Below are 25,519 nucleotides of genomic sequence, written 5' to 3'. Positions count from 1 at the left end.
CAGTGGGTGGCAGCACCGTCCAAACGGTGTTACTACGCGCATAGAACTGCAACACATAGAACAAACGACCGTCCCGTCCCGCCCCCCCCCCCCATACCTTTGTACATTTTAATCTTTACTCGCCAAAGCTTCTTTCTTTCTTTTTTTTTGTGTCAACCTTACACGTGGGGTATCTAAGCGACGGGCATTTTAAAAACCCAAAACATCGCCTTGAGATGTATTTCGGGGCAAATGCAACAGGAAAAAAAAAAGAGCGCCGCTCTATTCGTGGCTCTTCTATGACGTAGCACACGCATTGTTTTGCTGGGGGAGCTCCGGGAGCCTCTCGCCCACGGCTCGCACGGAACGGTCTGTTTCCTCCGTCTATTCCGCCCTTTTTCCACCCCCCTCCACTCACATCGGGGTCGCCCCAACGAGGCCTGGGCACCGGGCTGCGGGACTGTAAGAAGGAGGGGCGAAGCCGGAGCCCCTCGCTGGGAGAACTTGGTGCTAGGTCGCTAGCTAGCATTTAGCTACACACCACCGGGAACCAAGCACCGTCATTGTAAAGTCAAATCATTCGTTTCATTGGTTTCCGTGTTTAATCACCGTAAAACCAGGTAATAAGGACCAGCTAACACCATGTACGGTGAATAACGAGTGCGTCGTTTGTGTTGTCAGCTGTTGGTACATGCTAACCTAGGTCAGGATAGTAGTAATACTAATAATAATAATAATAATAATAATAATAATAATGCGTTTGCAAGCTATTCCCTGATGTCTTTCACTATAGACTGTAGTGTATTGTACCACGTCTGTCTGTCTGTCTGTCTGTCTGTCTGTCTATCTATCTATCTATCTATCTATCTATCTATCTATCTATCTATCTATCTATCTATCTATCTATCTATCTATCTATCTGTCTGTCTGTCTGTCTGTCTGCCACATGAGTCAGCTGGTTCTGTTTTGTCGCAGAATGATTTCTTTGTTACGGTTTCTATGCTAAAGTGTTATTTCCTACTGATAATGACACGAGATGCGGGGCTGCTGCAAGGCTTTTGGGCGAGGAGCCCCAGTTCCCTTCTTCTAGGGGTCTTCCTGATGGAGCAAACATCTGCTTGTCTCTAAATGTTATAACTATCCAATGCACTATAATAATAATAATAATAATAATAATAATAATCATTTGGAATGGTTGTCGTTGCTGTAACATTCGGAGCTCAGGCGGTTACGTCCTGTTTGTGTTTATACAGAAATATGTAGTGGAGGCTTTTGGCCGGCAGGGGGCGCCGCAACACAAACCCTTAAACTTCAATGTCAACTTTTAAGATTAGTGTTAAGAGAAGCTGGAAGCGAATATTTGTCAAAGTAATGTCCAAATCACTAACACATGTATCATCTGCATTTTCATTGTGTAGGTTCAACAGTGCTCTAGCAGGAATCCCCCCACCCCACTACTAATATTATTCTTTCACTGTAAGCTTGTGGTTTACAATTCCCTTGGCTGCTCTTTGACTTCCATGGCAGTGTTCTGTATCCGGGTGGGGTAAACCACGACCAGGATACGGGGGCTAACTTCCCTCGCAGTCAGCTGGAAGAGGTCAAAGGTTGATGCCGTGTCTATTTTGAGACCTCTCCACGGACCGTTTGGCCCCGGAGTGTCTGAATCAGTCAAGTGCTGTTATTGTGCCAGGTCCGAACGGCTTATACATTTATTCTGTTTTCCCTCTGTATATACTGCAATTTCTGCCTTCACTAAGCTTTACAATGCTTATTGAGTCATTGTTAGGGTTATTGTTTATTGCATATTGCCAATTTCTGTCTTTTCTATTTTTATTTCCTATCGTCATAGCCTATTCATTTTGATGTGAGCTGCTGTTAAACAGCAATTTCCCTCCTGGCATGAATAAAGTACCAATCTAATCTTTTTTTACAATTCAGCTGCCCAATATCTTTATTTTTTATTTTGTATACTTTATTAATCCCTCTGGGGGAAATTAGTCTGCATTTACCCATCCTTCTATCTGACTTACAGCATGCGGGGAGCAGTTAGGAGGTCAAATGCCTTGCTCAAGGACGCTTCACCATGCTACCATGAGGAGCGAGGGATTAAACCAGCAATCTTAGATACTAGATGTCACTGCACTGAATATCTGTAAACACATGGATATTTTACTACATGCCATGAAACTAATATCTCCTGTTATCATAATATTTACCTGAGAAAACGTTATTGCCATCATATAGCAGTGGAGTTCATTTGCAACAAAAAGTGGTCTTTTAACTTCCCACCAGCACAAATCTGAAGAAGGAGACCTTAACTTTCTTTCCACGTTAGCTCCAGAATTATTGGATTTTGGAAACAGTGGTAGTCTGAGTAAACTGACTGACCTGGGGGCATAAGAGGGAATAATACTACTAGGATAGATAGATAAATAGATAGATTGATAGATACTTTATTCATCCCAGGAGGGAAATGTATTCGAAAAGTAATTTGAATAAAAATAGAAAAAAATATTTTGGCAATATGCGGTAAACCTAAGGATTAGCTGAAAAATTGGTAATATACGATAAAGCTTAAAATAGAAATAGAAAAATAAGGAATGTTCAATAAAAAATAAAACATTAAAATAAACAATAAAAAATAAAAGGACTATTGCAATAATCTACTGATCAACAATGAATCTGAACCCAAGAACTAACAAAAAGCAAAAAAGATCAACCAAAAAAAATCAACAATAAACAAGAAAAAAAATTGTCACGGCTCATTTAATTGGCAACTTAATCAAGGCGGTCATGCAAGTCTGTCACGGTATTTTTGGACCAACTCTTCCCAAAATATGCATCCCATCATCAGCAGAGAGCACTGTTTACCTGTGTCCAAAAAACCCACAGGCATCCCAACTGAGTGTTACGCAACGCAGGCCACAAGCAGACTGTTAGTTTATTTTTTTAATGTTCCTCCAGTTCTGAAGAGCAATGGAGGAGCAGACCGGCTCACCGGGAGCCAACACTGACCACAGCAGCCAGAAGAACGGCGAGGAGGTGAGAGCCAGAGGGAACACACATGCACACAGTGTTCTTACCAGGTCCTTGAGGTGCTTGAAGTGCTTGAATTGCATCCTAATGGCTTGAAAAGTCTTGTCAAAAAAAATTGCGGCCATTGAAAACCTGTGATATTCCCCCTGGTTTTGGTTCTTCAAATGTTGTCATTCAAAACATCATAAAGATTTTACAAAATTGCTTTGACAACATAGATTATGCCGGGGAAATGTACATTTAATTCAGCATGCTTAGAGATAGACGCTTATAATAAACTTCAAAAGGTTCCAGGGTGGTCCCCAGCAAAATGATAAATAGTTTCAACTTCAACATTAGATAATGTACAATAACTGGCTGTTTCTCCCTAACTATACTATGGACAGGTATGGAATATTGGACTAAATCATACCTAACAGCAAAGATATTCTCAGATTTGGGTCCCAGAGACAAAATCTTATCAGTTGGGGTCCTTGGATTTATTTGTTTCTAATCGAGTGTCCTAAATATGAAAAAGATTGTGAATCACTGCCGTGGAGTTCAAAAATCGCAGATTCCTACCGTCAATATTCAGATTGATTGATTCATTTTGGTAAACAAAGTGATTATCTGCTGGGGCTCAGTGTCACTCACTGCTGCAATTTCTCAAAGCTCCTTCCTCTTCTTGTTGACCCCTCCAGAAGTCCCGGCGTGGCAACTGGACCAAGGGGAGGAAGAGAAAGAAGCCTGTGAAGGACAGCAATGCGCCCAAGGCCCCCCTGACGGGCTACGTGCGCTTCATGAACGACAGGCGGGAGCAGGTCCGCGCCGAGCGCCCCGACGTCCCCTTCCCCGAGATCACACGCATGCTGGGGAACGAGTGGAGCAAGCTGCCTGTCGAGGAGAAGCAGGTCTGTTACTACACCGTTATTACACTGTTGTTATGCACGTATTACTTTATTAATAGACAGTGATCACAGTGTTATTATAGTTACTAGACTGTTATTGTACAGCTATTACTTTTTATCACGCAGTTATTACACAGTCATCAATTTTTTACGCAGTTATTACACCTATCAGAAGGTTATTACACGGTTAGTTTTACAGTTTTCCGACAATTGTAACTTATCAGACTGTTATAACACAGAGATCCTCTTGTACCTATTTTCCACTGCACGAAAAAAACACGCTAACACCAGCTAATCTGGCTTTTCTCTTTAGTGTGTAAGGTTACACCCGGCATTCAGTCCTGGGCCAAATGTCCCTGCAATAGTCACAGGTTTTTATTGGCTCCAGCTCCGATCGTTAGTGAAGGAAACATGACAGCCGGGGTAGACGCGCTAATTTGCTCCCCTTTCCGGAGCGATGTTGAAGTTCCAGCCGTTGGCCCATAACCAGACAGGAATACCGTTAGATCATTTCACATCCGATTTAGAATCCAAAATTAAAATCAGAAGTGAATGACTTTTTGCCCCGCATCCGGGACCATGAAATGTTTTGAGTGTGGGAACCCCCAGCCAAAAACTTCACCGCCGGCTTCTGAACCACTCCAGCACCGCCCCAAGCCGGTCTCCGAACCGGAGGAGCGTCTCCGCTCCCCGCCGCTAAAGGACCGGTGCACGAGCACCTGAGACGCTTGAAAAAAAAGAAAAGAAAGGCATACTCGTTCATACTCGTTCATACTCGTTCATACTCGTTCATACTCGGACAGCGGCAAACGCCTATTTTTAGGGGATTTACCCGCGTTTAGAAAAACCTGAGTATACACACTAATTGTCATGTAAAACGGTATTGTATTGCAGGGCCTGGCACTATCTTTAGAAGTGGTTGCCAAGTTGGCTCCCACCTATGTTTTGGTTGACACATTTTGTGACTCTGATCCTATATAGTTAAAATATATTTTAATATTAAGAGAGAGATGAAGAATGGGCAATTTCCTGAACAATATATACCGAGGTATGTCACTATTAATTTGTTTTTATGAAAAGTGATAACGACAACCATGCGACCAGACCAGATAAGATGGTTGACAATGGCCCAAATCTGGTTGCCCGGACCAACTGGGAAACGGTTAATGCCGAGCCCTGTGTTGAAATTAGATATTCAAAAGTCAAAGGTGAATATGAATTTGGGGTCATGGAATGTCCGACAAAAAATGTATGACATCCACTGCAAAATGGTGGAGTTTTCAAAAAAGTTTTCAGAGGCAATCTGTCTTTATCTTTGCCTTTGTGCACCGGAGCATCATTAAATTCATTGTTTCCAAAACATAAAAAATCTACTTAGAAAACCACATTCCACCGTGCCCAGCCTCCATCGGGGTGAAAATAATGAAAATAAATGACTTTTAAAAACTACTTCATAAGATTTTGTGACACTGTGTGTAGCGGCTCCCTGCCATCTGTCACACTTTGAAAGCCCCAGAAGTCCATCTTGTGTTTGGAATGAGCCGTCACATGGGCCAGATTTTGGAAGTAAATTCATCATTCTGCCAGTAATGTGACTCAGTAATTCCACGGCTTGGCTTTCGCCCATCGACCCATCTTTATTGTTGATATTTACAGTTTGCTGCTAAAGATTGTTCAAACTCCATTTAAACTAAATAAAAACTGTTGATGCATAAGCCCTTTCTGCCCGTTTCCTAAAATTTGCTCCATCATCAACAAGATCATGTGACTGGAAGGAATAGAGAGCAGAAATAAGTTGAACCAAAAAACCCCACATTTTAACAGCCTTCGCTCAACAAGATGGAGCACTGTCTGGTTTATTTTTTAAGAAATTGCTTTGTCTCCTATCAGTCCACGCCTTATAAACACCAATGGCCAAAGGTCCACTTCATACCTGGACAAATGACACCCTCTCTAGGATGACCAGAACCCTGACAGCTGATACTTTGGCTTTGTTTTCACAAGGGAAAAGGCCACGGAGAAGGAAAACATCTGTGCAAAGTCAATAGAGAACTCCCCAGTTCTCACATTGATTGATTTATGATTGGAAACAAGGCTGTAGCTCCTGCATTTTTGTGCAACAAACACAGCATCATGTGATTGATGTGGGGGTGTTAAAATCAAAGTCTCATATGCAGACTGTTGATTCCGTTGGTTCATCTGCTTTTCATTTCATCTTCATGCAAATTGTTACATTCGTCTTCAGTATTATTTATCTTGAATTCTAAATCCCTTAAATGGTCTCCAAGGTAACAACTAAATGGAACGGCATCATAAACGTGGATTCAGGGGTCCGCTGCGGTGCCTCAGGAGTGGGAAAAGTTGTGGGTCCAAATCCCACCGAGCCCGGTTCGGCCCTTTTGTGTGCAAAACTTTTCCTCGAGGAATCCAAAAATGACTCATTGTGTTCACTCTCTTATTATAATTACACATAATTATGCAGAATGAGCTCACATACAGTACATCCAGATGTGGTCCATGCTTAAAATAGACCCTCTGCCTTGGGGGGAAAGCTAATTAGCCGGATGTTTGGTTGGTTCCATTTGGCTTGTCAACCAAATACCTCACGATATCGTTTCACAGAGGAATTTGGTTAAATACCAGCAACAGACTGTCGGATTACTAACTAACTAGCTAACTGACTGACCAACTAACCAACTAATCAACTAACTAACCCCAACCCTGTGTAAAGAGATCATTTTTGAACTAGTCGTTTTCCAGCTTGGCCCCATAAATAGTACTGGGACGTAAGGGTTGCTTGTCAGGTTGAATGATAACATTACAGAATATTCCTTTTCATACATAATTAAAGGCTCTAGTGGAAGCCCGAATTAATAAAATAAGTGATTTTTGGGGGGATTAGGCATTTTATTCGGAGTTGGCTTTTCTTTCAAATTCTGAAACCAAAAATAACTTACAGCATTACGCATTTCACTTCCAAAGCATTGTGTGAAGCCCATTAAGATGTTTAATTACATATTTTACTCTGTTGAATAGGTGGCACTTGAAACTAATCCAGATTAGAAATAATAAACTCAAATCCCTGGGTCTCCCCCCTCCTCACCTTTCCACCGCGTGCGTCTTTGGGCAGCGCTACTTGGACGAGGCCGAGCGCGACAAGGAGCGCTACATGCGCGAGCTGGAGAAATACCAGAAGACGGAGGCCTACAAGCACTTCACCAGGAAGGTGCAGGAGAAGCAGAAGGGGAAGAGGCACCGTGCAGGTGAGTCCCAAAGCCGATGTGTCCCTGCCACACACCTGTGCATGCATTCAGTCTTTAAGAATGTTCACTATTTCAGTATTTATCAATTCAATTGATCATTAGTGTTTGCCATCCATTAGTGTTTGCCATCCATTTACTGTCACTACCTCTTCAGATATGCTGTTTGGCTGTTGCACTCTCTGTAAATTATTTTTATTATTGTTTATTACAGATCCTACTTCGCATATGTGAATTTCGTTCTTACATTTTTGCCTTACTTTTATTTATTTTTTTACTTTTACTTTTTACTTTATATTTTACCTTGTTTTATGGGCTCCCTCCATGCGCCATGATCTTGCCTCGTTCCTCCAAATAAAACGACTAAAAACAGTGTGGGGACGGGGCACAGAGGAACGGGGCACGAGTAGGAATGGGTATCGTTAAGATTTTAACGGTACTACTACTTTTACCAATACTGCTTATCAATCCAGTATTTTAATGTTTCTCTTATTGGTTATTTTTAAGAGAAAAAATAAGTAGATCAGTGTTTCCATTGTCAAAAAATTGGCATTACAAAAAAAAAACTGGGACAGGTATTGGTATCGAATAGAGCTGTCACAAGTATGACATAATCACAAATATTTGAGCTAATCCCAATTATTTAGTAAAATCGTTAGAATCTGCAATCATCACGTTTCCCTCTACATGTTGAGGGAATTTTCAACAAATTTTGCCACTATTTGTAATCAATTGGTTTGGATGTAAAAAAATCAGTTTAACACTAAAGTCTACATTTCTAAAATGGAGTAATTCTTTCATAAATAGACGCCCTTCCCACGCTGCAGCTTCTCTCCTCAGACCAGCGGTCCAGGGCCCTCAGTGAGATTTATCGAACCGCTCGAATGACTCGGTTCCAGGAGGCCTCCTGTGGGTCGATGGCTGTATCTTTTAGGACTTCCGCCCTGCCCAGTCAGTCCGTTATCAGTTCAAGATGTCACGAAGGAGAGGAAACGTGAATCATCTCTCGTCCTTTTTACCCCTCTTTCTTCCTTATTTTCCAGATGGCGGACACCCGGCGGCCAACGAGGCTCTTCACGAGGTGAGTTCACTCCCCCCTGCACCCGGGACATAGAGCCCTGTGCTGTATAGTAGACAAAAACCAAACAAAATATCACCACGAGGAAGATGAAAATGAAATACTCTGCGACGTATTTGGAGTTTGTGGGATCTCCTGCCTTTACCCTTCCCTCTCTCGCTCTCTCCCCGCTTGTAAGAGCTCATTGTTGCGGCGCTAAAGCCGGTCTAATCCGCTTTGGCGATGTGTTAGTGATCCGAGCCCTCGGCTGCTGCTAAGTGTGTAATTCATATTTCATGAAGTTAAACGCAGTAATTAAAGGTTTCTGTGGTAATCTCCAGAGGGGGAGGGTCACGGCCAAGGTGACTTTATTTAGATTTGCGTTCCTGCAGGAATAATCCGGGCTTTTGCCCTCCGGGTTTCCCTGGACGAGGCGATGTAACAGGTGTTGCATTTTGTGGAGAAGAGAAGTAGGACGGGAGAGGCATCTTGTATGGTTTTTTTTTTTAGGTGGATATATTTCAGTGGTTGGATTGTTCTGCAAGTTGTCCAAACAAAGTGTCAGATTTCAGTCGATGTCCAAATGCCACTTTTCACATGTGTGACATCTCCTGTAGCAGGCTGGAGGGCAACAGAATATGATTCTAGTCAAGTCCTTCTATATGACCCCGGTAGCATGAAAGCGTCCTGGAAAACCTGGAAATTTGTAATGTAGATTTCCAGTCATAAAGTGGGATGATGGGATGTGTGTGTATGGGCAGAAAAATGTGTCACTAGAAACTGAATTTGAATCATATTTGAATTTGAATTGCTCAACTTGAATAATTGCATTAAAAATTTAATTTAAATAGCATTTTGAAATTTGTGTTGTTTAACATGAAGAACTGCTTTGAAATTGAATTTATTAGTTTAGAACTGAATTGCAATAAACTTGAAACTGAATGTTATATTATGAAAGGTAATTAATTTGCTCTTAAACTGTATTTGATCCTCACAGAAAATGTATTCAGTTCTCACAATTCAAGTTGAGTTCTCTTCTTGCAATTAAATTTCAGTTTACTGTGACGCACATCCGTGTCGTTGAGGAAGAGCAATCGGTATAAATGATTGAAGTTAAGTTTTTTGTGACACATATTTCTGCCCATAGATATGAAACAATTGCCCAAAATGTCCTGGAAAAACAGATTCAATGCGCAACCAAAAATATATTTTCCACAAGTGTTCATTTTATAATGAATATTCATGTAATACCATATTTATTTATGCAATTTAAACCTGCTCTGGGAACATTTAGTCGGATGTCAGGTGCCAATTAGACTCCTTCTTGGGTTACGCTGCAAATTTGAATTCAGAAATGTGGAGGTTAGTGGGTAAAGGACGGTTTGCATTGTCCTGCCCAAATGGGAACAAGAAATCTGGCATAGGAGAGTCAGGATGATGCCAATCATACAATGTTTGCAATATATGCACACAGTTTCTCCAGAGAAGAGGGTCTGATCAGCAAAAAACAAGTATAAAAGGTGTGAGTGGACAGTGTCTTAATACAAAGACATATGCAGATCCTGGAAAAGGCTTTCTGAAAAAGATGCACTTTAGATTCGATGGGAAGTGCCGTGAGAAGAAATCTGAGATCATAGTAAGAGAAAAAACACTTGACCATGACAAAGCAAAAACGCTCTGTGAGAGCAACAGCACCAACAGTGGATGTGGGCGTCCATCAATGTCCAGAAGTGTCTCAGTGGAATCTGAAACAGGGAGGTGGGATCCTACCAACGATCCCATTTGTGTAACAACACCCATAAGAAGCTCTCGGGCAACTCCGGGAGATTAGCTTCCCACTGCCCCTTCCCATGAGACGGGCTGAGGCCTGTATCCACCTGCAGCTCATTATTAATGTGAGTGAGATCTGAGGAAGGCTGTGGAGCACGGGCTCAAACTGTCAGGAAGTAATTCACTATTTTATAGATGGACACAAACCCATTCCAGCTACTGCATGGACTGAAAACTCTTCAGGTTTGTAGGCTTTAGGTTCTGCAGGGTTCTCCCCCGTCAGCCGGATGTAAACATCGGGTCTCCAATCACAGCAGCCCGCAGACTAACTAGATAAGTTGTTCCCTTCTCTTCAAGTCGGTTTTTTTCCGCCTGTTTTCCCTGTGTTCAGAAGGACGGCGAGGGGAAGGACAGGTCCGTGTTCGACATCCCCATCTTCACCGAGGAGTTCCTCAACCACAGCAAAGGTAGGAGGCTCTGATGTGCTGCTCGCTGTCTGCGGGTGTTATCCTCCTCTCAAATCAAGAGAACATTGTTCTACACCTCCATGAAGAGTAGTTTCCCTCCAACAAAGACCTGTGACGCCTCAAGCTTAAAAACCCTTTGCAGTGCCCTGGAATTAATTATTTAAAGGGCACCTATTATGCTCCTTTTCCTTACATAATTGTGTGTAACAGTTAATATTGGTCTCGGAGGTCCCCAAAACATGTTTTGGAAGTTTTTTACTGAAAATAACCACTCGGAGTATGCATTCGAGCCATTGTGACATGGCTCTCAACCTGGACCCTTCCGAAACGGGCTTTTTCTGTGTGTGTATCTTTGAGTGTGAATGAGCAGCCAAGCCCGATGGGATTTTAGTACGAGTTTGGCGTTCTGTGAGCCGGTAGGGTATGCGCTTCACTCCGGGCTCTGTTTTGTTTACTTGGTAAGCTTTCACTGTTTTTACCTTATTAGTACACTAAAATCTGTTTCTGAACATGTTTGTGGCGAGGAATAAGCAATGCAGTTGCTGAATTGTAACTCCTATTAGTGCTACAAGGCCTAATTTAAAAGTTTGTTCCCACTTTGGTTACCGTGCTCCAGGCTTGTGTGAGAAACAAACACCCACCTGGGACTTGCGCATGCGGGGATTTTTTGTTTCGTGTGAACGTTGGAAAATGAAATTAAATAAATAAATACATCTACAATAAAACCCCTTTTTTTTTTTGGCTTTGTTTTGAGATACGCGCAGCGGATGGTATGGAGCAGATGACCATATCAAGAAATCTATGACGTGCTGATGTCAGCTCGTGCAGAGAGTAGAAATAACATTTGAAACAGAGTGTTCAGAGCAGTCGGAAACCTGAGCATTGTGTTCACAAAGATTACTTTGTCATTAGTTTACCTCATTATTTGACACTTTGGTCACGTCTAATATAAACATCCGACATGGTAACATTATATATGAAAGAAAATAAGGAAAAGCATAATAGGTCCCCTTTAAAATGTGTCAACGGCAAAGTGTGATCACATTTCTCGATCCGGGCTTCCTTCATCGGTCAACCATTACAAACACAAATATTATTTGATTGTGTTTGTGTTGTACTTTATGTAGCATTACCTATGCCTTACACCTACCTATACCTTCTGGTTACCTACAATATACCTTACTTTATACCTACCTATAGCTTCTGGTTACCTCCACTTTACCTTATACCTACCTATACATTTTGGTTATCTATACCTTAACGTATACCTACCTTTACCTTCTGGTTACCTATACCTTCCCTTATAATGTACCTACCTATACCTTCTGGTTACTTATACCTACCTATACCTTCTCTTACCTATACCTTACCTTATACCTACCTGTACCTTCTGGTTACCTATACCTTATACCTACCTGATACCAACCTTTACCCTCTGGTTACCTATACCTTATCTTATACCTACTTATACCTTCTGGTCCATTACTGTGCTCATCTACTAATAAGTTACTACTCACAGCTGTTTCCAACAACAACAATATCCAAAAATCACACAAAATAATATTGGAATAGAATTTAATTCCCTAGCCCTAGCTTTATGTTTATCTGACTTTTTAAACAGAGCAGGGAATAACTTGGCATAATTACAAATCATAAAAACATAGTGTCTTCAAATTGCAAATTACTTGGTATCAAGTCAAATAATATTGAAAGTCAATATTATTACTATTATTATTAATAGGTCATTTTTTTTATTTATTTTGAGATTAATTGACTTATGTGTATGATTATTCAGGTAGCATTGGGGAATGTAATATATATTGAAATATCTTCTTAAACTGTCTTTTATGGCCTCCTATGACAAATCTCACCACATGGACAGATTATTTGACTCGTTTCACGTAGTTTCGTAGTTTCACTGTTATCTCCCTGACTACAGTATAGACCATGGGTCGGCAACCTTCAGCATTAAAAGAGCCATTTGTGCGTTATTCCCACCAAATAAAACCCACCTGGAGCCGCAAAACCTATTTGACCGCTATAATGAAGATAAGACCGGATATACAGTATAGTTTTATTACACTTATACTATGTACTGTATATAAGAACTGTAGTTTGTTGCATTTATGAAATAAAAGAACTACAAACTGATAGAGACTGTCATTTTTTTTTCTGTGCTTGACACAGCAAAACACTAAATTCTTTTGAACCCTAAAAAAAGAATACTGGCACGTATCATTTTTCTTTGAAATAAAATACAAAATGCAGGTCCTTCACTTATTTGTGGATTTGAAAAAAATATATATTCACTTTAATTATAAGGGTCAAAAAAATGTTAGTTTATGTTTTATCACGACTTAAGTCTATTTCAGTGTGCCGTCATCCGCGACTATTTCCTCAGTCGCGTGCCACAGTCAACCGTCGACCTGAATATGAAACACAACGACATCAGTTCAGGGTCCGATATAAATATCTATATTTGTAAAATTAATACCTTGTTTCTCTCACCTGCTTAATGCGATTTCTGCCCCTGAACTTCACTGCAGAGCGTCTCCATATCCGGGCTGTATGATGTAACTTTGAGCTTAACACATGACTGTCAGCTGTCATCAGTGAGTCGCGACCGATTTTTGCTTTTTATGAAGTTCATGGTGGAAAACACTTGCTCGCACAAGTATGTCGATCCAAAGATGGACAGGACCCCAAATGTGTACTTGTTCATGTTCAAATAGGTGTCGGGAATGGCATTCCATGTCTCGATTCCACTCTGCATTCCATGAAACAAACTTTAACATTCTATTTTCCTCAGAAACTTTTCTTTTTTTGGATGTATCCATGGTTAGCTTACCGGGGTTCGAGAGCTCAAATTAAGTCAGCCACCTTTTGGCAACAGGTGACGCATACAAGGTGCGACGCATATTAAAACACATTTTATTTCAATGTTACAAGATCACCTAAATATCCAGAATCAGAACTATTACATTGAAAAAATTAACTAAATAGAATAACATTTATTTTAATTAAATAGCCATTATTTATTCACACTTTTTTCTCAAAGCCACAGGGAGCCACGGCAGAGGGATGAAAGAGCCATGTGTGGCTCTGGAGCCGCGGGTTGCCGACCCCTGGTATAGACACTAAATCATATCTAACAATAAAAATCTTCCCAGATTGGATCCCAAAGACTAAAACTGATCAAATGTGGTCCTTGGCATAATGCGTATCAATGTCGGGCTCTTTGACACAAAAAAGGTTGAGAATAACTACTTTATGGTATCAGTAGATCCGTAGGTTGTATTCTTCCACTCATCCTCGCTTGCTTTTCATTCTGCAGCACGGGAGGCCGAGATGCGTCAGCTGCGTAAGACCAACATGGAGTATGAGGAGCGCAATGCAGCGCTGCAGAAGCATGTGGAGAACATGCGCGGCGCAGTGGAGCGTCTGGAAGGCGACGTGATGCAGGAGCGCGGACGCAACGGGCTCCTGCACCAGCACCTGGAGACCCTGCGCCAGGCCCTCACCTCCAGCTTCTGCTCTGTGGCCCTGCCAGGTGAGACACAGGAGCTCATTTAGGGGACTAGATGGCCGATGCCCAATTAGTTTTAGCCTGTTTACTAGTTATTATCTATGACCGTTTTCCTGGTTGTGGCTCCCTTTTTTTAAATTATTGTTTTTATTTTTTATTTATTATTATTATTTTTTTTAATAATGTCTCTATTCTCTGGTTTTGGAAAATTTAAGTGATATGGTGAGAAACCAACCTTCAGATTATCTCCTGCTCCCACTTTACAACTGGGTTATTGATATGGACACATTTTTGTCAATCTTACTTAAATTTGCTGTTTTTTTGTATTTGTTGAATCCATTTGAAAAGGCAGAAGGCCCTTTGCTTTAACATGGAAATAAACAATACCTCTTAGCTGCTATCTTAGAAATGTTGTGTTTCAGAGTGAATCACATCTACAAAAACATGTTTTTATTTCCCTTAGATTCTTTTTCATCTTTTTTTATAATATCAAAATAAACATTATTTCAATATTGAAAATAATATTTTGAGCAAATTAAATTAAATAACACAGAAAATTATTTTAATAATACATTTAGATAGAGTAAAAACGTCTAGTAGCAGTACTTCTCTAGGCTCCAGTCCAGGATGCTGGCCATAATCCAGGTTGGGGAAGCAGGTTGGGGACGGAATAGAACCTGGACTCTCTTCACACCCATATCCTTTCCTCTTTATCTTCATCTCCTTTCCCTTCCACACCTGCTGGAACTGGTTCTTCACCCCAAACTTAGCTGAGCCTGCACAGCTCTGATGGAACCGCCTCCTGTCGCCTCCTGTCAGGGTGTCGATGAAAGACGATGGAGACCGGGCCCCCGGGGAGAAGCCCGGCTCTTTGTGGCAGAGACGCCGTCGATTAATTAATAATAGATAACTCTGAAACCTTTAGCGCTTTTTTGAAGGAAACCTTTTTTTGTTGACAGGCGAACATTATCTCTAGATTGTCCTGTAATTGTGCCGTCAGTGTGGATTCATTGTCCCTCAGGAAAGTCATTTGTGATGATGTATTGACGTACACAACGCTCTCACCTGATGAAAGCACCACATACAAAGTGGTGGTTCTGTGTCTCACACTCACTTTTCACTCCTGTTACACACATTTTCAGCTCCGACAGCGGCTCTATCAGAATTGTCTCATCAGGGTGGGGCAGTATGTCATTATAATATTGATTTTGTTGTATGTGACTAAAAATCGTCTTTACAGTTGGCACTTTGCATTTACCGAGGTAGCGTGCTTCTGGCACCTGCCAAACCCAGATTGGTCCATCAGACGGTGAGGGGGTCCAATGGCAGCGTGCTTTACACCACTCCAGCGGGAGCATTGCGCATTGTGATCTTAGGCATATGTGCGGCTGCTCAGCCATAAAAACATAGTTTATGAAGCTCGCGGCGAGCAGTCCTTGTGCTGACGTTGGTTCCAGAGGCAGTTTGGAACTCGGTAGTGAGCGGTGAAACCGAGGACGGGCAATTTTTACCCGCAACACGCGTTGGCACTCGCCAGTCCAGTTCTGTGAGGTTGCGTTGCGTACCACTTAGTGGTTGAGCTGTTGTTGCTCCGAGACATTTCCACTTCACAGTAACAGAAGTTAGGATTGATCGGGTCAGATGTAGAAGCGCAGAGATGTCAAGGTGGCATCCTGTGACAGCCACATTCAAAGTCACTGAGCTCCTTAGCACGGCCCATTCAACGGTAGATTTTTGTCCAAGGAGGTTGTCCGCTCAATCTCTCTATCGATTGATTTTGACTTTAACTCCTTGTAGATGTCAGGGATTGATCATTTTCAAATATCCGGCGTCTCTTTTCCCTCAGGCAGTAGAGAGACGCCCACACTGGACTCCATTGACTCGTACATGAAGAAGCTGCACAGCGTCATTGTGGGAAATCCACAGGAACACGAGAGTCTCATCAACACCGTGAGGGAGGTGGTCAACCGCCTGGACAGGTGAGCGGCGCATATGTTTTTCACTTCCTCACTGCTTATTCCTCCTAAACTTTTCTTTACATTGTGCCTAATGAGGACTGCACTGACTTTGAGAAAAACAACCAAAAAAAAAACAGGGTAGGTTTCAGGGTGCATAATGGACCAACTCTCAGAAAAAATGTGTTAAAAGATACTTAATTGCTAAAGAGACTAAATAAATAGATAAGAGATAATAAAGAGAAGATAAAACTAAAAATCCCAATCCTAATTTAGTTGATGTTTGAAATCAAGTTGATGCTTCAATGATTTGATGAGAGCTTGATGATTCAGTCCAGGTCTGAAACTCAAAGAGATCATTAAATTCTTTATAATCCACCAAATCGTTAGCGGTCCTTAAGCCTTTTGTAGACCTCATGCCTAAACAAAAAAGCATCAGTTTAGCGTCCATATTGAGAGTCTTCAATACAAAATCATCCTTTTGATTGTACCTTTAATATCTGACAGATTTTATGTGGTTCTTAGTGTTCAGTGTTTTTTATCGTGGATGTTCTGACGCTAATAACTGTATTTTAGCCTGATATTGGACCAATACCCTATACCAATATGTGACCCACCGCAGACTTTCGGTACATTTGGTGGCTTTTGCCTTTTTTTTTCTCGCATCATTTGGAAGTGAAGAATCAGAGCTTCAAAACAAGGTATCACTTGTGCAAATCAAGCAAATATTTTTAAAGCTTTGACTTGTTAATCACAAGGGTGTGGCAAACTGTGTTTCTGAGATAATCACCAAGTTTTCTTCCCCACTTGGCTTTATTCTGCCAGCTCCCAGAATGCAAATGGCTGGAGGACCAACACAGGCACATGGCCACTTGACACCCTGCTGAATGGGGAAATCTTTGCATTGTCCTTGTGTTTTGAAGGAATGTTGAACAAAGTCATCGACACACAACATCTTTTGTTTTCAAAAAGGCTTTTATTTAACAGTAAGAATATATATGTTTTATAAAAGTGGAATTACTTAGGAGTTTAAAAGTGCGGAAACACACCAAAATGTAGAGTCTATCAATAATATCAGTCTCTGTATATGAGCCTCGGTGTGTCATTTAATGTATAAATGTGCGTATGCCAAATATCTTCAAAGTTCTTGGAGTTATTATGTGGGCTAACCCCACCCTACCCCAGCTACACTCTGAGAGCCTGTTTGGGGGCTGCCTCTTTTCATTTTCTTTTCGCCCCTGGCTGCATTTGCAGGTAAACTTGAGAATCTTGTGCATTGCTACCTGTTCATAATCTGCATCACCAACCTCAACGGAACCTCATCACGTCATCAACTTCTTCGGTTGTAACAACAACGGGTGTGTCGTCGGTCTCCTCCAGTGGTTCTTGAAAATGTTCTGTTTCATCGTCACATTCAGGTTGAAATCCACTGTTTGAAATGTTCTCCCAAGTCCGGGATAACGCTGGTATCAGATTCAGCGTCGCTGTCGCAGAACTGACTATCATCGTGGAAAATGAAGTCCAGTACGTGCTGCTTACACTGACTTGGATCTATTGCACCGGTCAGATTAAGGTCTGCGATATGATTTAGACCTTCCTCCACCCACTTCTCGTTATCCATAATAACACGGAGATGAGTTTTTACAGACAAGTGAAACCAGATCCTCGGCTTGTTTACGGAAGTGACACCAGCGTGACTTCTTTGGCGGTATACGTTGGTACACGCCCCCTCCACAATAATGTCTCCGTGTGTGTGTAAAAGTAAACAAAACAAAAACAGTTTCACATTGTGACTTCACATTACATGGAATATAGATGAATGATCTTCACCTGGACAGTCGCTTTAAAGGAAACGATCGGTCAGCGTTGTTCAGCGCTGTTCAGCGTCTCGGTAAGTGAACGGTGTTTCCCCATGTAATCTAACGAGAATATTTAACTCCACGGTTTAACATTTTTCTACTATTTATAAATCAAACTTGGTTTTGAAAAAACTTTGAGAGATTTAAAAAAAAAAAAAAAAAAAACACAAAGGAACATGAATCTGGAAAAATCGAAATTTTCTTCTAGAAAGGTTTTTCCAACTTATTTGGCTGCTCCTGGCGATTTTAAAAATGCGCGACAATGCGGGTTTTGCTGCGGTGGGTCACATATAACCATTACCAGTCATCTGTGTCGATCTGTCTAAGTCGATCCATCTGTCCTCTGAAGGAATTTCCTGCCTGAACTAGGCATGTTTGCAGCTATCAATATTTATTTTTGCTCTGTCTCCCAGATAATTGGACCACGCCACTACTCTGATGGATTGGCGTTCCCACGGAGCACCAGGGAGCTTCGGGGAAGCACCAGGGGGCATCATGGAGCACCATGGAACGCCAGGGAGCACCAGGGGTTTCCATGGAGCACCAGGGAGCAACAGGAGGGCAGCATGTAACACCGGGGAGCACCAGGGGCACATTCCAAATAAGTGCTTCCATGCATCCTCCTCTGTGTGTCCTCTGTGTCCTTGTTCGACCTAAATTCAATCCACTTCTCTCTTCCAAGTAAAGTCCAACTCAGTCCAAACCGATGCTCCGTCATTCTCATCATGAACCGTCTGAAAAGATTGTTTCATTTTTTTCTTGCTGAGGTGCTGTAGTGTCTTAAAGGTTATTTATTTTAGTTCATAGTCGTAGATTGTCGTTTTATGAAATATTCCAAGACTCGATGCTGTAAAGATTTAAATGTGGAACGTTTTTTTTTTTGTTTGTTTTTATTGATGTCTGTACTGCCGTTCATATCAAACGATTTCATAGCAATATTTAGACTCTCATGACATTTTTCTGTGTGTTACGTGAGGAAATTGCTCAGCAGTTTTATATCTTGAATCTCTCTGCATTGCCATGCCCTGTGAGGAACGAAGCTGTGCCATTTTTTTTTTTTTTTTTTTGGTTTGTTGGTTTTTCTTATTTGCGGGGGGGGGGGAAATGTTTCCAATAAAAGCCTTTACACAGTAAGTTCTGCATCCGCACCTCATGTTTTGGACAAGGAATTAAAATGGGTTGAGAATTGATTGACATAAAATGCCGCTGGTTTCTATCCGATCTAAGGCAGAAAACAACTTTGAAGTGCGATTTGGACACGGACCAGCTCAGAGGTTACAGGGTTCATTCTGTACCAATGCTGAAAAACAAACAGCAAATCACTTGGACTGAGTAAGAGTCTCTTTGATAATATTTCAGTCTGTGTCAACGAGTGTAACAAGTAGATATTAGGACTTTAATGCAGCTTGTGGCAAAATTCTGAATTTTGAAAGGGTAATAAAAAGCCATTAATTGCGTTGTGAGTACAGGCTGACGCCTTTTGGGGTTTTGTGGAAGGACGGGCTATTGTTTGGACACAATAACACACTTGGACAGAGCGGTGCTAAGACACATTGAATTAAATCAGATAAATGTTTTCCTATTGCATGTGTCGCCTAGCAACAGAATGCTCATCCTGATACATTGGGGGTAAACTTCATATTTTTTCAGACTGATAAAAAAGTTGTTTTGCTTTCTGACATTATGACCCACTTCCTGTTTCCTTTCACTGATTCCAATTTCCTCTCTGCTGCCAACACTTCCTGTCCACCAACAACAATGTGTTACTAGATTATTATTCTTATTGTTATTGTTGATGTTGTGTTTGTTATTATTATTCCCACTCAGTGACCAATCACTGGACTTGATATTTGAGTTTCTCCTTTTGTGATTCCGGCTCTCCGTTGATGCTGATGAAGCACAGTTTATCCATGTAACTGATACAGTCGGATTAGCAACGGACTAGAGCAGAAGTGGTGCAGCTCAGAAGAAAATATTCCTAAAACGCCCCACGCTTGGTTTTTGCCGTGCGTTCGAGTCATTTCAATCATCTTTTTTATAATACTGTGCTGTAATAACTTAGTTAATACACAGAATAATTAAAAATGTATACCCATACCAATTACCTGTCCTGTCCTTTTATTTTATATTATTTTCTCTCACTGTCAAACTTTTTTTTTTTTTAAACGCTAATTGTTGGTAGACGGGCACCAAAAATCACCACGATTCCTTGCACATGTGGCGGATTAAACTCATTCGGATTCTGACAATTCGCTATTTTGAAGATCCGTGGGAAAGAGAAGTATCATTTTCTAATATTGAAACAGCCGATTGCCTGCGTTTCCACCCCTTTTAATTTTCCTTCCTCTCTCCCTCCCTCCCTCCCTCCCTCCCTCCCTCCCATCCTAATCCAGCTCCACCAAGATCACAGTCAGAAGTACCAGGTCATTGTCCTCGCCAGGCAACAACCACTAATAAACACACACACACACACACACACACGCGCGCACACATACACAGTCCATATAAGGCCAGTTCTGCATGCTTGGCCGCCGTCCTGCTGGAGGATGGGTGGGGGTGACATGGGCGAGGGGGGTAGGAAGGGGGAGGAAAGACAGACCCAGAAGAGAGGGAGCGGAGCCTGGACGCCACCGGAGGGGAAGGATGGAAGGAGGGAAGGAGTGACTCAAGAGCGGATGAGTCACGTGGCGCGTGCTCAACAGCCTTGGACCGGCTTACATCCTGTTGAACTAACACACACGCTCACGCTCACGCACACAAAATCATCTCCAGCAGCGACGGTCCGTGAGGCGGAGGTTGTCACTTGGTCGTGGGTACGTACTGACTCACTAATCACTAGTCAGCAGAGTGCTACTCCAACTCTGTGGAGGTAGATGTGTACATCTGTGTCATTTCGCATCACATTTTGATTTCTATCTCTTCCTTGACCCGCACTGTTTTTGCTGCGCGCCGCCCGAATTCCCCCTCCGGTGATTAATAAGGTCTTGTCGTATCGTATCCTATCGTGTCTGTCAGCATCCCGGGCCCCGACCCCTTCTGAACACACAGTTCCCGTCCCTTAACATTCAAGTCCCTTCTTCCATTCTTCCTCCCCGGACGGGCCCGGGACGTGGGCCTCCCCTCGCTCCGCCTCTCCTCAGCTCCAGGCCGGGATGTGACGCGGTGGACGCCTCGTGACGACGTCCGTCCATGTTTCTGACGACGACGAGGGAAACAACATGAAACTTTAATGCGGCCGTGCTTTTTGTGCTTACGCAACTGCGTTCACGTCCATTTATAGTTTTCTGTTTTCTCCCTGACTGCAAAAAAACGCAAGCAGTCGGGTTTTGTCGATGGAAAAAATATGAGAACCAAGTTGTTTTGTAGATGTTTGTCATATTTGACAAGATGGCAAAAGACAACATGATTCCAGTGATAAAGACAACCAAAAGGTTTAGTGCTTCCAGTGTTTCGGCAAAGGTCTCCTCAAACAAACAAAAGTCACCTTTTTTAACGTGATAAACGTGGGGGAGTATTTCTCTTTTGTGGGCACTGACAATGACACCTCAAACGCAGTGTCAGAGGATGAATGAATACGCTGCACTCGAAACGCAACAAATTGCGTCCGGAAGGGAACGCTGGATGAAAAAATCAACAAGAGATTTATACTTAATCACTGTTTACGACGTCCTTGCGAGTCCAACAGAACAAAGTAGAAGGAAGGAAAATGCACGAAGAGAAGGAGGGAAAACAAACAAAGGGAGGGAAGGAAAATGCACGAAGAGAAGGAGGGAAAATGCACGAAGGAGGGAAAATGCACGAGGCGAGGGAGGGAAAACGAACAGAGAATGAGGGGAAACGCACGAAGAGAAGGAGGGAAAATGCATGAAAGGAAGGAGGGAAAACCAAAGAAGAGAAGGAGGGAAATCTCTGCACTGAGTTGAAAAAAACCCATGAAGTTGAGAATGAAATTGAAACTGAGGGGAACAGAAATGACTCAACAATGATACAGAGTGTTTGATGTTAAACCCTCTAAACTATTTTATTTGTATGTTTAGCTTCATCTCATACATGTAATTGTTTTTACTGTCATAAATGTTTATTTAATACAATTTTTAGGGAAAACCTCCATCAGGTGTCTTGGTGTGACGAGTGAACAGGCTGACGTAGATCCCACAAGTGTCTGGATGGAACAGCGTTCTCCCAACAGCTATTCCCTTATTTGGTGTTTGGGTTATGGAGGAGTCTCACACTCGGGTCGGTGTTGAATTGGGCTGAGAGCTGGAGGCCGGGGAGGCCAGAGCGTACGATCGACTCATCATTTCAATACTCGTCAAACCATTCGGTGACCCCTGGTGGGGCTCGGGTGGGGGCAGGGACCCCCCCGCCCCCCGGGATCGAAAGGTCCCGTCAACTCAGAATAACTTAAGTCTCGATTTGCAGGGACTCTTCCCTCTAAGGCGGGGGGGTCGGCAACCGTTCGGACTGCAAGAGACATTTTGGAGATTTATTTTATTTTGATTTTAAGAGCACGGAGCCACAAAAATAGGTCTTTCATGCAGGTAATTATCACCGCAGGTCAGCGTTAATGACTTGTAGGCTATTTAATGAATATGAAAATATCAAAATGGACAATAATGAGCTTACCTGTGTCTGGATACCGGTGCCGGATTGTGTCGCCATCATGCCCGGTGCTTGTTTTTGTTCCATAAGGAAACGGAGTAAAATAAAATAACCGGTAGCGTCATCGAGGGAGCGATCGGGATGCAGAGCCTGCTTTCGATCGGGGGGCTATTCATAAAACATTTGGCGCTGACGCCCCGGACGCCCACCGCTCACCACGCCCCTGTCGCCAACGTTCTATTACCGTAATACCTGGAAGTGGGGTGACAAAAAATCCGGGGGGGGGGGGTCCTCCCTATTCTCGCAAACCCTGTGTGGACATTTCCAAAAATAAAAATGGCAACAATCTTTTTGTCTATTTATTTATTCAGAGAAAAAAAACGTTGAATGCAAAAACGCCGGCAAAGCAGCCGACGGTGGCTGTCAATTTGGGGTTTTAATGGACATATTATCATTTCCTGCATTTGAGAGACGATGACAAAATATCAAAACAACATCAAATAACGATCAAAACAAGGAAGTCATGGCCATGGGGGGGGGGGGGGGGGGGGGGGGGGGGTTGGGGGAGGGGCTCCAGAGCCACGGCCACACATGCACACGCCCACTAGCGGAGGGCGACGCCTCTGACCGGATCCCGTCTTTCCACGCTGTCTCTGGAGCATTATGGGGTGTTCGCTACACCTGCACGCGCCATGTTTCTCCGCCCATTCGCTCAGGCTTTTCCTTTCACTTGTCACTCGTCCAAAGGGGGAAAAAAGGCTCGATGCCTCAACTCCTTTTCCACAGGTTACATGAGTGGAAGATGATGGGAATCCCTCCATCCCCTTCCCGTCCAGCCCTCCTCCCCTCTCTCCTCCTCCCCTCTCTCCTCATCCCTCTCTCGTCACCCTTCTCTCCTCTTTCCCGCTTTCCTCCTTCCCTCTCTCCTCATCCCTCTCTTCCCCCTTCCCTCCATCCCCTTTCCCTCTCTCCTCATCCTTCTCCCCTGCTTCCCCCACTCCTTGTCCCTCTCTCCTCCATCCCTCTATCCTCTTTCCCTTTCTCCTCATCCCTCTCTCCCCTTCTCTCTCCCCTTCCCTCTATCCTCTTTCCCTCTCTCCCCTTCCCTCTGTCCTCTTTCCGTCTCTCCGCCTTTGCTCCCTTCTCATCTCTCTCCCCCTTCCCTCTATCCTCTTTCTCTCTCTCTCCTCCATCCCTCTATCCTCTTTCCCTTTCTCCTCATCCCTCTCTCCCCTTCCCTCTATCCTCTTTCCCTCTCTCGCCTTCCCTCTGTCCTCTTTCCCTCCCTCCGCCTTTGCTCCCTTCTCATCTCTCTCCCCTTTCCCTCTATCCTCTTTCCCTTTCTCCTCATCCCTCTCTCCCCTTCTCTCTCCCCTTCCCTCTATCCTCTTTCCCTTTCTCCTCATCCCTCTCTCCCCATCCCTCTATCCTCTTTCCCTCTCTCCCTTTCCTACCGCGTGTCGACTACCCACATTTGAGTATTTTTCGAGCTTATAGAGCTTGTGCGTATTCACCGGGTGACATTTCACTGCATATATGTACGACGGTATGTGACAAATAATCTCTTGAACTTGAACTCTCTCCTCCTTCCCTCTCTCCCCCTCCCCCTCTCCTGCTTCCCTCTCTCCTCCTCCCCTCTCCCCTCACCTATCTCTCCCTTTCCCTCTCTCCCCTTTCCCTCTCCTCATCCCTCTCTCCTCCTTCCCTCTCGCCTCATCCCTCTCTCCTCCTCCCCTCTCCCCTCACCTATCTCTCCCTTTCCCTCTCTCCTCCTTCCCTCTCTCCCCTTCCCCCTCTCCTCCTTCCCTCTCTCCCCCTCCCCCTCTCCTCCTTCCATCTCTCCTCTTTCCCTCTCCTCCTTCCCTCTCTCCTCATCCCTCTCTCCTCCTTCCCTCTGTCCTCTTGCCCTCTCTCCTCCTCCCCTCTCCCCTCACCTATCTCTCCCTTTCCCTCTCTCCTTCCCTCTCTCCTCCTCCCCCCCCCTCAGTGGAAAGGTCCTGGCCCTGGTTCTGTTGCCAGGGCGAGGGGAGGAAACAATGCTGGGAATGTGGAAAACCCTTGAGTCATTCCCACATGTCAACTCCTTCTGCACCTCCTTCTTTAGGCCCCGCCCCCTCCAGCAGGCCCCTCCTCTTCCTGCACACCCCCCAGCAGGCCCCTCCCCCTCCAACAGGCCCCTCCTCATTCTACAGGCCCCTCCTCCTCCTGCAGGCTCCTTCCACTCCAGCAGGCCCCGCCTCCTTATATAGGCCCCGCCCCCTCAATCAGGCCCCTCCTCTTCCTACAGCCCTCTCCAGCAGGCTCCACCCCCTCCATCAGGCCCCTCCTTCCTCCTACAAGCTCCTCCTCCTGCCTAGAAACGAAGGGGGAATTCCTTCCATCTGTGAGTGGCCCTTCACTTCCGTCCCATTTTACTTGTGTTTTGTCTTAATGGTGTTTTGTTATGTTGAGGGGGATTTCACATTCACAATAGAAATATTAATTGACTTCAGTATTTTTTTTTGGTGTGTTTTTCTTGCTTTCACCTCAACTTCGAACTTTGAAAAGTTATGGCACAGTTTGAAGGACAAGCAAAGCCAAGAAAGCAGTATTTGGTCATTTTGTTCCTTATGATAGTTCTGTCACTCCCGCGTTTTTCCTCTATGCATTGTTACATAAAAAAAGCATCATTATTGATAATAGTAATAACAACAATAATAATATGAATAATAATGTGAATAATATTAATAGTAATATTCACACTGACACCTATTGTGTTATGTTGATATTATTATTATCGATAAATAATAATACTACTGCTGCTACTACTACTACTACTACGATGACTACTTCTACTTCTACTACTACTAATAATAATAATGTGTTTTACATGCCCCCTCTTGAATTTTAGATACTTAGCTTGCATTGATAAAAATATAGATGTGTTAGATGACGTTTAGATGTGTTTTGTTTTAACTTGGGAGTGTATGTTATATATATGTCATGTATTATATATATATATATATATATACACATACATGTATTAATTTGTTAATTTATATATATCTTTTCAAGCATGAAAGCATTATTCCCTCTATCTATTCCATTTTATTTCATTTTATTTTTATTGTGTTTTATT

The 25,519-nt window shown here is 43.0% G+C and overlaps 1 protein-coding gene across 5 annotated transcripts; it reads left to right on the top strand.

Moving 5' to 3' along the window:
* Positions 1-322: 322 nt before the first annotated feature.
* On the top strand, positions 323-18,840 carry hmg20a (high mobility group 20A; the record flags this gene model as incomplete). 5 transcript variants are annotated; one of them, XM_080002169.1, is made up of 9 exons in its annotated part: positions 324-599; positions 2,947-3,024; positions 3,699-3,908; positions 7,036-7,168; positions 8,209-8,246; positions 10,387-10,459; positions 13,794-14,009; positions 15,832-15,964; positions 18,213-18,840. In XM_080002169.1, the coding sequence occupies exons 2-9, from the start codon at positions 2,959-2,961 to the stop codon at positions 18,214-18,216; spliced, it is 873 nt and encodes a 290-aa protein (XP_079858295.1). In that variant the 5' UTR covers positions 324-599; positions 2,947-2,958. The 5 variants fall into 5 exon arrangements, with proteins under 5 accessions (XP_079858293.1, XP_079858295.1, XP_079858294.1 ...); XM_080002168.1 differs by having other exon boundaries at positions 10,384-10,459; XM_080002167.1 differs by lacking the exon at positions 18,213-18,840 and having other exon boundaries at positions 323-348; positions 10,384-10,459; positions 15,832-15,968.
* Between the last annotated feature and the right edge of the window lie 6,679 nt (positions 18,841-25,519).

This window comes from Zeus faber (genome assembly GCF_960531495.2).
Source record: "Zeus faber genome assembly, chromosome: 6".
In the NCBI taxonomy this organism is placed as follows: Eukaryota; Metazoa; Chordata; class Actinopteri; order Zeiformes; family Zeidae; genus Zeus; species Zeus faber.
This window is presented reverse-complemented; position numbering and strand designations above follow the sequence as displayed.